The sequence below is a fragment of the Schistocerca serialis genome, chromosome 1 (assembly GCF_023864345.2).
Source record: "Schistocerca serialis cubense isolate TAMUIC-IGC-003099 chromosome 1, iqSchSeri2.2, whole genome shotgun sequence".
NCBI lineage: Eukaryota > Metazoa > Arthropoda > Insecta > Orthoptera > Acrididae > Schistocerca > Schistocerca serialis.
Genome location: NC_064638.1, coordinates 147,963,747 through 147,979,558, shown reverse-complemented (window position 1 = coordinate 147,979,558; position 15,812 = coordinate 147,963,747). Strand labels below are relative to the sequence as shown.

General features: G+C 41.6%; 1 protein-coding gene and 1 non-coding gene across 2 annotated transcripts in view; both read right to left on the bottom strand.

Annotated features, from left to right (window-relative positions):
• The window catches only part of LOC126457237 (dipeptidyl peptidase 1-like), a 31,897-nt gene extending 16,463 nt beyond the window's left edge, over positions 1-15,434 (bottom strand). The window contains exons 1-3 of the mRNA XM_050093419.1: positions 15,304-15,434; positions 11,098-11,223; positions 4,944-5,127 (exon numbers count right to left, since the gene is read on the bottom strand). Of these exons, the coding sequence (XP_049949376.1) occupies positions 4,944-5,127; positions 11,098-11,223; positions 15,304-15,434 (441 nt within the window). The remainder of the gene's footprint in view (positions 1-4,943; positions 5,128-11,097; positions 11,224-15,303) is intronic.
• Positions 8,221-8,293, bottom strand: Trnaa-cgc (transfer RNA alanine (anticodon CGC)). Its single transcript has one exon. It is a non-coding gene; the product is annotated as a tRNA-Ala (tRNA).
• Positions 15,435-15,812: the final 378 nt, after the last annotated feature.

The window sequence follows — 15,812 nt, the reverse complement described above, 5'->3', positions numbered from 1 at the left end:
CCATACCTGCCAGTTTTTTTTTTTTTTTTTTTTTTTTTTTTTTTTTTTTTTTTTGCAAATGTCGTGCCTGTTAGGTAGACATGTCGACTCCAAAGTAGTCGGCAACGACTGAGGAACTGAAGGCGATTAGCAAGAGAATGTGGCGAGAGCAATGATTTCGTTGGAAACAGCACGACCCTACGTTAGTGAGAGAGAGAGAGTGTCGTTCAATGTGATACACTGTAAGAGGTTCCCTGCTCCGTAGCCGGTATAGTTAAAGCATCCTAAAGTTATGGCGCTCCATGGGTAGTAGACGTCTCGAATCCTTGTGGTGCAAAGAAACTGTTATTTGGCCGACAAGGGGAGTGGAGGCAGTGGCGCAAATCTCCTGATCTCGAGACTGCGCGCCATTGTCCTGAATTAAATTTCTCACGGAGATATTTTCTTGTTAATGGCGATCCGTCGGTGGGAGAGACACGTTAAGCTCAGTGGCCCGTGGTACTAGTCGAGAGGTGTAGGCAGTGTTCTGGCATCGGATTTCACCCTCTCCTTCTGTCATCATTGCAGAACACGAAAGAGACGGGATGCTATAAACACAATGAGATGGCAAACAGCATCTGATGCCTCCTAGTAATGTATCAAATCTACTTTAAACTGGCGTAGTGCAGTAACTCGACATGGCATGGAAACAACTTGCATGCATAAATACTGAGCCATGCTGTATCTGTAGCTGTCCATAGTTGCAAAAGTGTTGCTGGTGCAGTAGTTTGTGCACAAACGGACTTCTCGTTTATGTCCCACAAATGATCGATATGATTCATTCCGGGCGATCTAGGTGAGCAGATCATGCGCTCAAATTGTCCAGAATGTTCCTCAAACCAATCGCGAACAATTGTGACCCGGATACATGGCGCACTGTTATCCACGAAAGCTCCATCGTTGTTCGGAAGCATGAAGTCTGCGAACGGCTGCAGTTGGACACCAAGAAACCAAACATAACCATAGTCAATCATCAGTTCGACCTCAGGACCAAGACAGTTCCATACTTCAGGCGATGTCGTGCTGTTAGGAAAGGGACTCGGGTCGGTCGTTCGCTGCTATATCTCATTAACGCCAAATTTCGCCCCACTCTCCTAATGCATTCGTTCGTCGTACGTATTGTGGGGCGGCGGGTTCATAATAATATTTAATAAATTGGTCAGTCTTAAATCGTAGGAAAATGGATTATTAGAATACTGTTTTCTGTCTTTTACGAGACCCTGGAAACTATTTCTGTGGTCAACCAGAAAGTGATGGAGAACTTACTGACTATAGTTCCCAGTCTGCAAGTCCACATTCGGATCCAGCCCACTGAAAGAAATATTTCTGTTCCCTATTTGCTCAACGGGATCAGGATTATGATTATAATGAAGATTTTGGGTTCTAACGGACAGATATATTTGGTAAAGTTTCACATGCACCACGTCATAATATTCATCATGTTAATACCAATGATAAATCTCTGTATGCTAAACAGCACTACGAGCAGTTCAGAGCCGACCTCTACGGTAAGTTCCTATTAAATTGTCTTTCGCCCTGACTTCTGATAATGAAAATAACTGCTCGTCGCGAAAGTGGAAAATAATTGTCACCACTTGCCACGCGGATTTGTTAACCTTACGGGTGGCACACTAACTGCTACTTCTGTGAAATCTAAGCGATCCAGAATGGCGTTCAATCCTCGTGATTTCACTTCTTATTTGTACTGAAAGCTTGAGTTTAGTTGCGGTCAGGCTGTGACGTCATCAGAGACAGCAGGTACTCCAGCGTTTCATACGGTGTGCGAAGTGAAGACTCGTCTTGCCTCCCAGGCTGTATTTATACACTGGCGCAGCGGACGGCCAAAGGAACACCTGCTGCCATCCGCTCTATGCCCACTGTAGTAGCTTCTAATTGGTCGCTTTCTCGGACATATAATATTACATAACAATGTGATGAATAAATACAGAATTTTTTGTAATTTTTGTATGATTGTAGTTAAGTTGGATAAAATCACAGAACAAGTTTGAGCTCACTCACATTGAGCTTTGCCGTCTAAAATTTTTAGAACAGGACTAACAGAAGAACATGACCTCGGAACTACACGTTTAAGAGACCTTTTATTTCTTATTATTTACATCCAGACCTTGAGACTTGTTGGAGCTCTATTACTTAATAGGTTTCTTCACATGCTGTAATCAGAACTTTCTAGCAGTAATATAACAGATACTTAATCTACTACAATTAAGGACATTTTTGTTACACTTTTCAGCAAATTTATCGAAAAGTATTATAGGTAGCTCAGTGGGGTTACATAATTAATGCTTTCTACTAAACTGAAGCTTCATACAAATTTTTATAGCTGTAAGTCTAATATTCTGAGTCAATATTATGACCAAAACATTGTTTTAATCACGCTGTAACTTGTACTAGTTATTTTTGACATATATCTGCACTTTATGACCAACTTCTGGGTTCCTAGCTTTATTATTTAGCGTCACTTTTTTTTTCTTAAAACGATGTATTTAGGGCAAAATAATCATGTGATCAACCTAAGAGTTGACAGTTTAAACATTAATATACTAAATCACACGCTGGAAAACTTTCGAAAAGCAACTTAAACTTTTAATTCCATTATTGAATTATGGTTCAATACTAGTGTGCTGCGAGCAGGCGAGTTGTGGTGACGTGGCGCTACTAGCAGTGAACTGGGGTTAGTGCCGGCGCACTCGCTCGCCTCTGTATCTCTCAAATGATGCAGCGCTTGTGTCGCCACAGTATCTGTGAGGTTATTTCACACAGTATTGCTTGTCTGTTAGCACTGACAACTCTTCGCAAGTGCCGCTGCTCTCGGCCGTTAAGTGAAGGCCGTCGGGCACTGCGTTGTCCACGGTGCGAGGTAGTGCCTGGAATCTAATATTATCGTCACACTCTTGACACTATGGTATGCGGAATACTGAATTCCCTAATAATTTGCGAAATGTAATTTCCCATATGTCTGTCTCCAACTGGTATTCCGCGTTCAAAATCCTAATTCCCGTCGTGCAGGCAGAATCGCGTCGGAATCCTTTTCACATGAATCGCCTGAGTACAAATGACAGCTCCACCAATGCACTGTCCTTTTACACCTCGTGTCTCTGATACTACCGCCACCTGTATGTGTGAATATCGCTACCCGATGACTTTTGTCACCTCAGTATATAGTCGCCTACATTCAAGAGAAAAATGTAAGGCACAACTCTCACACACCACAAGGAAAGAGGCCCTTAGCTCGGAGGAAGGAAACCTCTCCCGATTAGGCAACCAAAACCAATCCATCGAGATGACCCAGCCAGCAAACCCATACTATTTCTTCCTTTTATTGTGCAGAATGCTCTATGGCATGTTTAAATTAGCTTCCAGAGTGGAAAGCGTGTAAGTTTGGATACGTGTTAATAAGACATTTATTCTTCCTATTGTTGAAAACGGTCCATGGTATAAGCAGACCAGCAGAAAATCTGCGCAAATCGTGGTATGAAATTCTGAGAAAACAGCTGTTTTAGGTTGTTGTATTTCGCATACACGCCTCAAAACAAAGGTGAAGCGCCCATAAGACATGGTAGTATTCCTATGCAACTTTGTACATGTACGCAACTTCGGCGAGTGTGGAAGTTGCAGTTCTCGTTGGCAGGTAGAAAGATTACCACAGTGCGTTAATGTTGGTTGTGTTAAGTGTTGTTCCAAGGCCTGGTAGCGTGCATAAGGAGTGTGCACAGTGTCATATGTTTTGTGATCATTGTGAATGCCATGGAGATAATGCATACTTGTGTGAGATCGCGTCATCTGCTCCTAATGTAGTTGGAAAGGGCAGTTGTGGACCTGCTTGTCTCAGAACAAGATGCAGTGGCTTATCGACACTCTTTCGAACCGAATCAGCACATGCATCGAAGGCAATGGGGTGCAACGTTATACTGAAAAGTGAGGTCATACTGCCAGATTGTTTGTAAAGTTGACTCGATGTTGCAATCGTCAAAAGAATATGACACACCGTCTCTCTAAGTTCCGTTCCGTTTCCTCCTCCACTTTTACCTGTCTCATTTTTTCCGAATAGTGTATGTTTATAATTAAATTGTTTTCCAGCTGAGGTCTTCATGCTGACACATGTAGTCAAAATCCATCTCTTTCCCAGCATTTATCCTATTCTAGGCAGTCCGCTGTTACCATGATTAGGTACATTTCTGCATGGATGCCCTTCCTTGTGGCCATATGTTTTGTCGAGTTACGAAGCTTTAACTAATATCGTGTTTTACACGGGATATAAATATACATGACGTATAAAATCCATGGAGGGCTTATAACTGTGAGTGAGTGTTTTATTTATTCTTATCTCCGTCTTTTGCTTCAGAGGCTGACAGAAAGGACGGGAGACTGACCATGGAAAAATTCAGCTCCGATCAAAGAACCAAAACTGCAGATGATAATTAAAAACTTATTCACAGAACCCCCTCATAAGTTTTGTCCCATCCTGTATTTTTCTGATTTCTTAACAGCATATATTATCAGTGTTTCTTCATTTATCGTCACTCCAGCATGCCATTTTAAAGGAAAGGAAAGAAGTTTATAGAATAGCGAACCGTTTACCATTCGCTCATTAATTATGGAACGGAAGCTCTGCCCTACTAGAAATGTGGCCCGAAATACACCGTAGACATAGTTTACAAACCATCCTAATACTCGCCTTAAATTAATTTGGAAACCAGCGAGGACTTAAAATTTGAACAGTCAAACGCTAAATCTGAAAAACTCTCCACAGAAGTACAAGGGCAGTGCCTGAGCCATTACAGATGATGAATGATTAAAGCTGATTTAAAACAGACTAAAATGACGCTACCGTGAATACGAGAACAAAATACGTCGAGCGAGTAATCTTCCTTGAAGGTAGTGTGCGTTAGATTGACACCACTTACCAACGCGTAGCGACTTAGCTGGTAAGCGTAGCCGCCGTTACACCCTCCTACCAGGTCGCTGCAGTCTATGGCGTCCTGGACAGACAACACGGGCTGGTAGGTGTTGTTGGTGCGGATGCGAAGTCGCGACTCCAACATCCCCATCACAGCGAATGCGTAGCAGGCCCCGCAAGATAGCTGATTCCTGAGGGATGAAAATGCGGGCTTCAGCAACGAGAGGTTGTACAAGATGTGACTAAGGCTGTTCGCTAAAAACTCTACTCGTCTGTAGCATCGATTTGCAGCTCAACGGTCACATACATCTCTCTGTACAAAAGGAAATGTTCCATCTGACTGACCCATCATCGCTCAGGCCAAACCGTAAATGATAGAAAGTAAAGAAATTTGGAGAATGTGTTGATCATATACTGTAGGTATCGATTAAAAAGGAATTTTTCGAAACTACGCCCCTAACGATGTGAAATAGGGAATGACACTTCTTTTGAAAATATGTCGCTATTAGGAAACTTTTGTAGCTAGAGCTACGAATATTGGTATTTGGTTTCTTGGACAGAATGTTACAGCATTTTTGGAAGCTTCAACTTTACAGGGGGGGGGGGGGCGGGGGGAAGTGAATGAAAGTCCTCTATTTAAAAAAAATAATTATTAAAGTACTACTAAAGTATTTTCAAACTAAAGGTATAAAAAATTCTTTGGATTTTTTAAAATAAATCATTATTGAAGCTACATCTATGAAAATTGTTATTTGGCATCTCAGTTACAAATACAATGTGCTTGTTTCAATGTTTCGGAAATTCAATCCCTACAGAGGTGAAATAGCGGATGAAAATTGTTATGAAAATATTTCATAATGAAAGCATTTTTAAAGCTAAATCTAAGAAATTTTGTGATTAGTTTATCGCTTGGAAACAAAAAATACATGTTTCAGTGTATTCGGAAATTCAATCTCCAAGGGAATAAAATAGGATGTGTAAGTTTTTATGAAAATATTTCACTATATTAAAACCTTTTTATAGTAAGTCTATAAAAATTGGTATTTGATTTCTAAAGAACTGTGGGTTATGGAATGGAAGTTTCTGAGCAAATGTCACCATAAGAACTCAAAAGGTAGGATTAACAAATACCTTATGAATTTTTATTACGTGTGGCTTTGCACACAGTGCCCTGTTTACGACTCCACTGTGTAGATGCGTCCTTTCAGTCAGTAGTCCCCAGCCCAGCCTTCCGCTGGCGCTGTGGCAGGAAGCTTGGCATTGTTCTGCTGGAGACCTGTCTCAAATAGGGGATGCTCTGTCTCCCTTGTAGGGCTGTGGGCCTGTCTGGCAAGATTTATTGAGGGATGGCCTCGCCACCAATTACTTTCAACTTAAGCATGCTGTTTCTGTGAGCTAAGATGCATAAAAATACCTCATGCTTTTAGTGCACTACCAGGCTCCATCAACGTCCGCCCAGGCCACTAACTTCCTAGACTCTCGCTCAAGGTGTGTAAGGTGGTAACAAAATCTTTAATAATTTTCCATATACGAAAAATAAGTGAGAGATTAACTTGTCCTCTCAAATACAACAAGTTACCGAATCGGCCTATAAGTATAAAATAATTTCTTATAGACCTATACAAATTCCTAACTTTACACAGATAGTTCTAAATATTTGCGTTGATCAACTGTTAATACTTATGAAAATACTTGTAAAATTCATAACGAAAAACGTGGGGCACATGCAGGAAATAACAGTTACAACCTGAATTACGTGTGCATTAGTTATGTATTGCATACACCCTACGCTGTTTTGTTATTAATACCTTCATAGTTATTAAAAATTCACAATCATAAATTTTCAGAGCACTCTGTATGAGGTTAGGGATCAGTGTTGGGGTGGGAAAATTATTTTATTCTTCTTACTCCCATTTAAAAATGTGTCGTATTACTTACTTATTTTTATTTAAATATTTATTTAATGTATACTGTTTTATTTTGGATGTGATGATCGTGGAGTATTTTAATCCGCTTATAATCTCGCCACGCCAATGGCCATTCCAAAGCGGTGACACCGGTTCCTGTCAGGTCACAGAAGTTAATCACTGTTGGGCTTGGACAGCACTTCGGTGGGTGACCATTCGGGTCTGCCGAGCGCTGTTGGCAAACAGGTTGCACTCAGCCCCTGTGAGGCCAACTGAGGAGTACTTAAATGAGAAGTAGCGGCTCCGGTCATGAAAACTGACAACGGTCGTAAGAATAGTGTGCTGACTACATGCCCCATCGCATCCACATCCAGTGACGCCTGTCGGCTGAGGATGACACAGCAGACCGGTCGATAGCGTTTGGTTTTCCGACACCTATTCGGACGGAGTTAGCAGACACTACAATCTCATCAAGCAAAATACCAATCACCCTCTTAAAAGAGGAAACTGGTCGCTCCAGCCGGCCGTGGTGGCCGAGCGGTTCTAGGCGCTTCAGTCTGGAACCGCGCGACCGCTACGGTCGCAGGTTCGAATCCTGCCTCGGGCATGGATGTGTGTGATGTCCTTAGGTTAGTTAGGTTTAAGTAGTTCTAAGTTCTAGGGGACTGATGACCTCAGATGTTTAGTCCCATAGTGCTCAGAGCCATTTGAACCATTTGGTCGCTCCAGCCGGGGTATACTGCGTGGAAGTGGTACCAGTCCATCATACGACCTTCCACCGCTGACGTTAGCCTGGTAGTGTAGGGAAGTATGCCACTTGCGCAGAATCGGAGCAGTAAAGTGGATCGAGGAGGAGATTTGACACAATCGCAGAAAGAAGCTATCGCAATTCGACATAGCCATGACCACACAATGAAAACGTATAAATGTAGATTGCTCCAAGTGTCTACAAGAAATGGTGGACCATTCACAGCCGTGTCACACGGCATAAGAACAGTGGTAATAAAAATATACTGAGAGGGACGGGAGAGGAGTGCTATGTCCACCCAGTGACGCTTTCAAAGCCAACATGAACTGCTACTGTTAGTGCGAACACGTAATTTCAGTCAGTATTTAGGTCAACATTGAGAAGGCCACTGCACTCAATGGACATCTGTATTCGAGTACCTCATATGAGGGCCGTTGCTCGCAGCGCTACATAAAGGAAGAGGAGGAGATTAGTGTTTAACGTCCCGTCGACAACGAGGTCATTAGAGACGGAGCACAAGCTTGGATTAGGGAAGGATTGGGAAGGAAATCGGCCATTCCCTTTCAAAGGCACCGTCGTGGCATTTGCCTGAAACGATTTAGGGAAATCATGGAAAACCCAAATCAGGATGGCCGGAGACGGGTTTGAACCGTCGTCCTCTCGAATGCGAGTCCAGTGTGCTAACCACTGCGCCATCCCGCTCGGTCGCGTTACATAAAGCTATTTACGTCTTCAGTGGGCCATACAACACAGAACCTGGGTCGTAGCTAACAGGAAACGTGTAGTATCGTCTGACGAGTCGCTGTTTCAAAAAATGGTTCGAATGACTCTACGCACTAGGGACTTAACATTTGAGGTCATCAGTCCCGTAGACTTATAACTACTTAAAACTAAGTTACCTAAGTACATCACGCACGTCACATGCCTAGAACCGCTCGGCTACAACGGCCGGCAGTCGCTGTTTGGCCCCTTTTGAAACAATATAATCAGTTTAGTGCACTGGAGACCAAATGAGACATAGACGTGCAAATCTGGAGAATGTAATTCAGGTCGTGCCTCTACGATGTTGAAGGGGTGTTTCTCATACCATTACTAGGTCCGACACATTCAGATTACTGTGTAAATGGATCAGGTTGTTCATCAAAACAGTCTAGAAGACGAAATGTTGCATTCCTTGTACATATTCTACATCCTCTTGATGTAGATTCTGTGGTCACTCCCGTCTTCCAAGATGACAACAGCCACGTTCACAGTGCTGCACACTTGCTCTTACAATTAGATGAAACGCAGGAACCTTGTCCCACATCGACCAGACCACCAAAACACAGTACCACAAAAGATACTGGGAACAGCAGGTAAAGGTAACAGTCGGCATCCTCTTAACTTGATAGCTCCCAGGCAGCTAATTGTCTGTGATACGGCATACCAGACGAAACTTATTGACTGTATCTCCCGCCGAGTTAAGGACATTATTCAAGGCGAGAGCGGCTGGTACACGGTATTAAAATGATGTATCCTGGCGGCGATCCACAATTTTGTCTGGAGAACTTACTTGACATCATACGGAGTGATTCAGCTACCCCTACCGAATTCTTTTACACAGTCCGCACTACATCTGTATTACGAACGGTATCCAGACAGGTGACAGCCAGGTAATCGATGTAAGTTCCTTCTTAAGGCTCTGGGCGTTTATTAGCAAACGGAATCATAATGTAAAAAATACAAGTGAGGTTTGAGCATGAGTTACAAGGTTTTTTTAGACCAAAGTTTACCTACTTGTGTCACACTTATCCAGTGACTCCGATCTATCTTTGTGTAATTTGCAGATACAGGTTTCGGATGTCTCTGTAAGTTTATTGCTTTTATAGCATTTAATCTTTAATAAATGGTTCAGAAACGTTGCCTTATAAAGTGTGCTTCATCACTGGAAACTACAAAACTAACAGCAGATATCAAAATTGGGAGTGTGAAAGTAACAACTTTCCAATATACAGAGAGTTCGAAAATTCCCATTACCATCTTCTACAACTTGTAGAGGGGAGTAAGCAAATAATATTTTGAATTAGAATCGATGTCCGGAAATGTCATTCAACGATGCTACATAGCGTAAAAGTTACAGGTGCCAGCTCCTGTTAATGTACACAGGGTAATTCCACGATGATGTTACAAAGTTTAAAGGTTGATGAAGAAGGAGAAATGTATCAGTCTCAGGTAATTGTCCCTGTACCAGAAACGAACGAGTCGAAAGATAAAAGCAAATAACTGTTCTGATACCTCTGGCAGTGAAATACACGTTGTTGCTAGGATTATAGAGTAGGCAACTTTCCTAGGTGGTAATATGGACCAAACCAAGAAAAAATGTCCTGTAAACATAGGCTCTTGAACGCATAACTTAAGAGCTATGAGCACTTGTTCAATATAGGACATGTGTTTCACCCTAGCCAAGACGGTGCTCACAGCTCCTCAGGTATGCATTTTAGAGCTAATGTTTGTAAGACACTTCTTCTTGTTTTGTTCCATACTACCACCTATGAAAATTGCATACCGAACATTGTCAGTAACAACAGTATCGGTACATGTATTCCACTGACAGACTTAGCAGAGTGATTTTCGCTTCAGCTATCGACTCACTCGTTTGATACATTTATCCGTGCCCATCATTCTTGAAAGTTTGTAACATCATCACGAAATCATCCCTTATTTACATATATTTGCAGCCGCCGACGTCTACGACATTGACGCTCTGATATGGTCGTTGGACGACGTTCCTGGGCATGAGTTCCTATTTAAAATACTATGTGCTCACTCCCTTCTACAAGTCCTCGAGATTTGTAGTGGGAATAGCCGAACACCTTGTATAGCCTCAGAAGCTTTTATGAAATGTCAAGTACTTTAAACAGAACAAACCTACAGAGACTTCCGAAACCTCTATGATTACATCGCTAATTGCGCAAAGAACGAATGGAGGCACTTCGACAAGAATGGCAGAAATAAGGTATATATTGATCCAAAATTACTGTGCAGCTCATAGTCAATCTTCACTTGTGTTTTTTATGGTATGATTCCGTTTGCTAACAGTTAAGCAAATCTCCGAGAGGGAACTTGTTTCGCTACGTGACTGTTGCCTGTCCGTGTACAGTCGTAGTGCGGGTTGCATAAATAGATTCGGTAGGGGCAGCCTAGTTCAAGAATGGCTCTGAGTATTATGGGACTTAACAACTGAGGTCATCAGTCCCCTTTAACTTATAACTACTTAAACCCAACGAACCTAAGGACAGCACACACATCCATGCCCGAGGCAGGATTCGAACCTGCGACCGTAGCAGTCGCGCTGTTCCAGACTGAAGCGCCTAGAACCGCTCGGTCCCAGCGGACAGCTTACCTCTGTATACTAACCACATATAATTTGACGGATGTAACAGTGGAAATATGTGGGACAAACTCTTTAATATTGTCATACCCCAACACTACACTGCAAACAGCGCTGATGTGCCAGATATACGAACCTCACGGGCGACACGTAGTTGACACCGTCGACGTTTCGCCAATCCCAGTGGCGGGGCAGCAGGGACGCTCGCTTTCTCTGTTCCTCCGTCACTGCAGCCGGCTGTGGTTTCTCCACCGGGATATCCCTGTAAACAAAACATACCGCTTCTTATTCAGCATGACGGAAACATTTCTCTCGTTTCGTTTACGTTAAATGCTCCTTTGGACTGTCGAATTAGAAGCGCTTTCAGGCACAGTAGATTAGAACAAAGTATGCACAAGTTACGTGACACTTGCTACACTGTTGTGCTATATCACTGAGAAAGACATAGATGATTTACTGAGCTACTATAAGGAATGGCTGGTAGCATCATTTGTAGATGTGTGGATAGAACAAATTTTCGTATTTCGCCTTCTTAGGAAGTCATTTTCAGTTTTGAGCGGATTTTACACACGACTTCTTTCATATCTTGATTTGCGAGCGTAAGCCGTAGTCTTCCACTAATACTTTTTCCACTCACATATCCCTTTGTCTTCGTACTTAGGAGTCGTATACGTCTGTTAGATATAAAGAGGTGAATAGTTATTTCTACAGTAATGTTCCACAAGCTTCACTTTTCACTCAGCTTTCTGTGGTCGTTGCTACACTGTCATTATATTAGTACCTCTCTGATTCTAATGAAGGAAACTGTTTTGTCTCAACTCAAATGCTTTTTTCATTCAGTCTCAAGAATCTAAGTCCCGCAGTAATACAATCTCACCAGTAACAGCTGTCTTACTTTTGTAAGGAATTCGTACCAGTCTTCAGTTTCTGTAGCCTACTTCTACTTTCTTCAACAATCCCAACACATTTTCTCCGATTTTACAGTGTCAAAATCTGTCTCAGTATTCACGAAAGCTATGTATAATATAAAACAGTTTTTCTATTTGCTTGTCTAGAAGGAACTTAAAGCTAACATTGTCTTGTTCCTCGCCTCTCTTGGTCTCCGGAATGTGCCACTTCGAAATCGTTTCGGTTCTCTTTATATTTGAACTTGGCTATCGTTCTCTTCGTAAATAGAGATCAAATAGGCTAAAGAGTTGTTAACATTTACATATTGTGCCATTCGTCTTTTCAGCGATCGGTATTAATTTGTTCATAAAATCTGTTGATATCTTACAAAATCGTACATGTTTGCTCAAGAGCATGTAGCTATTCATTCGCTTTTGTTTGTCTTGTCCAGAGAAGTTCAGATGAAATTCTCTCTACGTCGGGATATTTCTTGACCTTCAGGTCATTTTCTGGAGATTTTTCGAATTCCTCTTTCAGGATGAATTCTGTGATAGTAAATGCATATGCTTCTTTCGTTCAGTTGCAGTTTTGGGAAACTTTAACACGTTTAGTTTCCGAAAATACAATTGTCTCGAATAAATTTGCACTGATAACATTTCCCTGTAAATAATTTTGAAATGACAGTTTATAAACAGCATGTTTTCAGTATTTGAGCTCTTCGACAGAAGCTGTGCACAGTAAAGTTCCCTATATTTTTTTAATCTGGAGACTGCTTTCCAGAAATGTTCATTAAAGCGAAAGAAAATAAAGTGACTAACGTCCCGGCGATGACGAGGGCGTTGTGCATGGAACACAAGCTCGAAGTGGGAAAAGAAGTAGATCGTGTCAACTGGAGAAAAATTCCATCATGCGTCTTAAGTGATATAAAAATCACAAAAAATCCAAATCTAGAAGCCTAAATGGCGATTTAGACAACCATCCTTGTGAATAAAAGTCCTTACCACTGGATCACGTCGCTCTTTTTGTTTTTTTAATTGCTTTCAGCAGCGTTAGTGCTTGACTAAAGTCTCTTAGCGAGAAGTTTCTCAATCCGGTGACGGAAGTAATTATATGAAACGCACACACATCGGATTCATTCTGTCGGACCAATCACTGCTTAGTGTCACTTCTGAAAAATTTTATTCATCACAGTTGTAGTTTTCCACATTTAGATGAGTAAAAAATTTAAATCTGTTTTTCAAAATTAAAATGCTCTTGAGATCTAAATTTCTTATTGAAAACACAGCAGGACACGAGCTGTTATACGTTAGAGAAATGGGGTGAGGTTTCTGTGAAGATAACTCAACTTGAAAAAATGAAAGAATTAAAATGTTCTCTCCTGTACGAGCAGAATAAACAGGGTGACACAAAACTACAGCTGTTTATTGTAACTAAATTACCATTTTAATACAAATTGTTTTAACAGTCTTCCAATGAGTGTAACATTTATATGTGTGTGCCGAATAACCTGTCAGTAAGAATAAATCTTTGTTTTCCTTCAGAATCAGTCGCAGTTGAGATAATAGCCATTTCTTTGAGGTAACTAGTTTCTAATCATCAAATCGATTTTTTAAACATGGCCTTAGACGTAAGTGTATTCATACAGTTCCCAATGTGCCCATGTACATTAGTAATCATACAACGTACCCTACACATTGGTAGGAACTGTATGAATACATTTGCGTCTAAGGTACCGGTTTGAAAATGCACGCGACGGTCCGAAACTAGTTACGACGAAGAAGTAATCATTGTCGCAAGTGTGATGGCTGGTTCAAATGGCTCTGAGCACTATGGGACTTAACAGCTTAGGTCATCAGTCCCCTAGAACTTAGAACTACTTAAACCTAACTAACCTAAGGACATCACACAACACCCAGCCATCACGAGGCAGAGAAAATCCCTGACCCCGCCGGGAATCGAACCCGGGAACCCGGGCGTGGGAAGCGAGAACGCTACCGCACGACCACGAGATGCGGGCTGCAAGTGTGATGGATAATGAAGGAAAATATACACTTAACAACCCAAATTGCTAGTTCTATCCTCTATCAGTACACTGGAACTTCATAAACAATAACAAACTTGATTTGTGAGTGCTATGTGATACAAAACGTTCACGTAATCAGGAAAGTTCCCTTGTCGTTTGGTAGTTCATATGTCATTTGGGAAAGCTGACAACAATAAAATAATGGAGTACATCTGAAGGAAGACTAGAATTTAACGTCCTGTCGACAATGAGGTGATTACATACGGAAAACGAGCAAGGAGTGTGTAGGGATATGCAGATGTCTTGGCCATGCTTTCATTCCCCCTATAGGCCTTAAGCTATTTAGGGGAGTCACGAAAATCTTAATACTGGATTTCAGGGACTGTAACGTATCCCTCCAAAAAACGAGTCCAATGTCCTGTAAGCGCGCCACATCAGCTTGCAGTACATTTAAGTTAGTGGAGTTAAATACGCAACCGAATTTCAAGAACGCAGAGTCAGTGTATCACAAGTGGAATGTCACAAACTCTGGTACAGGCATCTTAGAACCAACAGATCATGTTTACGTGGTCAACAGCGAAGCACTGAAATAACATACTGTGCAGGCGTCACTGTGTCGTTTTAGATGGCTACACGTGATAGCATACGATCGTTTATTTCGTACATAAACATTTTAACTAGGTCAGATTTTGTTTCGCTGTGACTTTACACTCAAAATTTTTCTCACGTGTTGCGGCTGTTTTAAATTTGGTGCCCAACCTGACGACTTGATCTTTCACGCCACTTATGCGAGCAACCGATACATCACAACCATTTCGATTGTGGGGTCTCGATCTCATGCAGATAGTTCTTGTTGCCTGGGGAGATAAGGGTAGAATGGATTGACAACTTGGTTAAACAACAGCATTTGCTATTGCAGCGTGGAGATTAGTCATGTCAATATCTATAAGACTTTTTGGACTGAACTAATTCTTTTAAACATATGATACCCCTTGCGCGTTATTGTCTGATACGTGGAATGAAATTTAATTTTAAATAGCTGAGCTTCGTGCACCGATGGCGCACTGTGGTTCCCTGTTGATCAAGAAACGTGGCTTTAATACAACAGTTTAGCTGCTGTGTCAGTTGTAAACAGGAAAAGGAAATATGCTTGGAGAGCCTCCTAAGGTAGCCTACGTTACACACTGATGTAACAATGTGGTGTATGTTTCTCTAACGTACATATTATCTGGATTTATTTATGATGAATAACAAGTGCGTATAAAATTTAGAAATGACATAAATCATTTCTTAGGTGGTGTAGTATCGGTGTCAAGTGTCTTTATGGGCGGGGAGGGGGGGGGGGGGGGAGGTGTCTCACTTACATAATTCACTTGCATAATACGACACTTATGTTTGGAATCGTGTTATTGATGTTTCAATTAATAGTACCTGCGACCTCCAGACAGTCGGAACATTTCCTCTGCCGTTTTTCCATTGAACTGCTCGTACGATTTAGCCCTCCACGAATTCTGCTTGCTATTGATTTCTCTGACGATTTTCTGTTGGTACTCCTTCGTCATTACGAAGTTATTCTGAAAAGTAACGGTTTATAAATGTAGATTCATTTCGTGGCTACACAATGTTTCTTGGAATTAGTGTTTCGAACATCTAATGCTCCAAATAAACACAACCTCATAAATACGCTAAATTTCCGCTCAAAATACTTCCCCCGAGCATGAAGCTTCACTTGCCTGCTCTGTCCTAGAGTTGTCAGCGTGGAGTTTAGCACCAGTCTGAGTTTCCTTGACCCCATAGAAACAGGACCAGTGTCTGAGAGTAACATCGTAAGACCATCCGGGATACGTCTGGTTACACAGACTTCTGATGAAGTAGTTGTCAATCTGCCAGCGAATGAAACGGGTTAAGCAGCAGAATATAAATGACGAAATATTTCAATC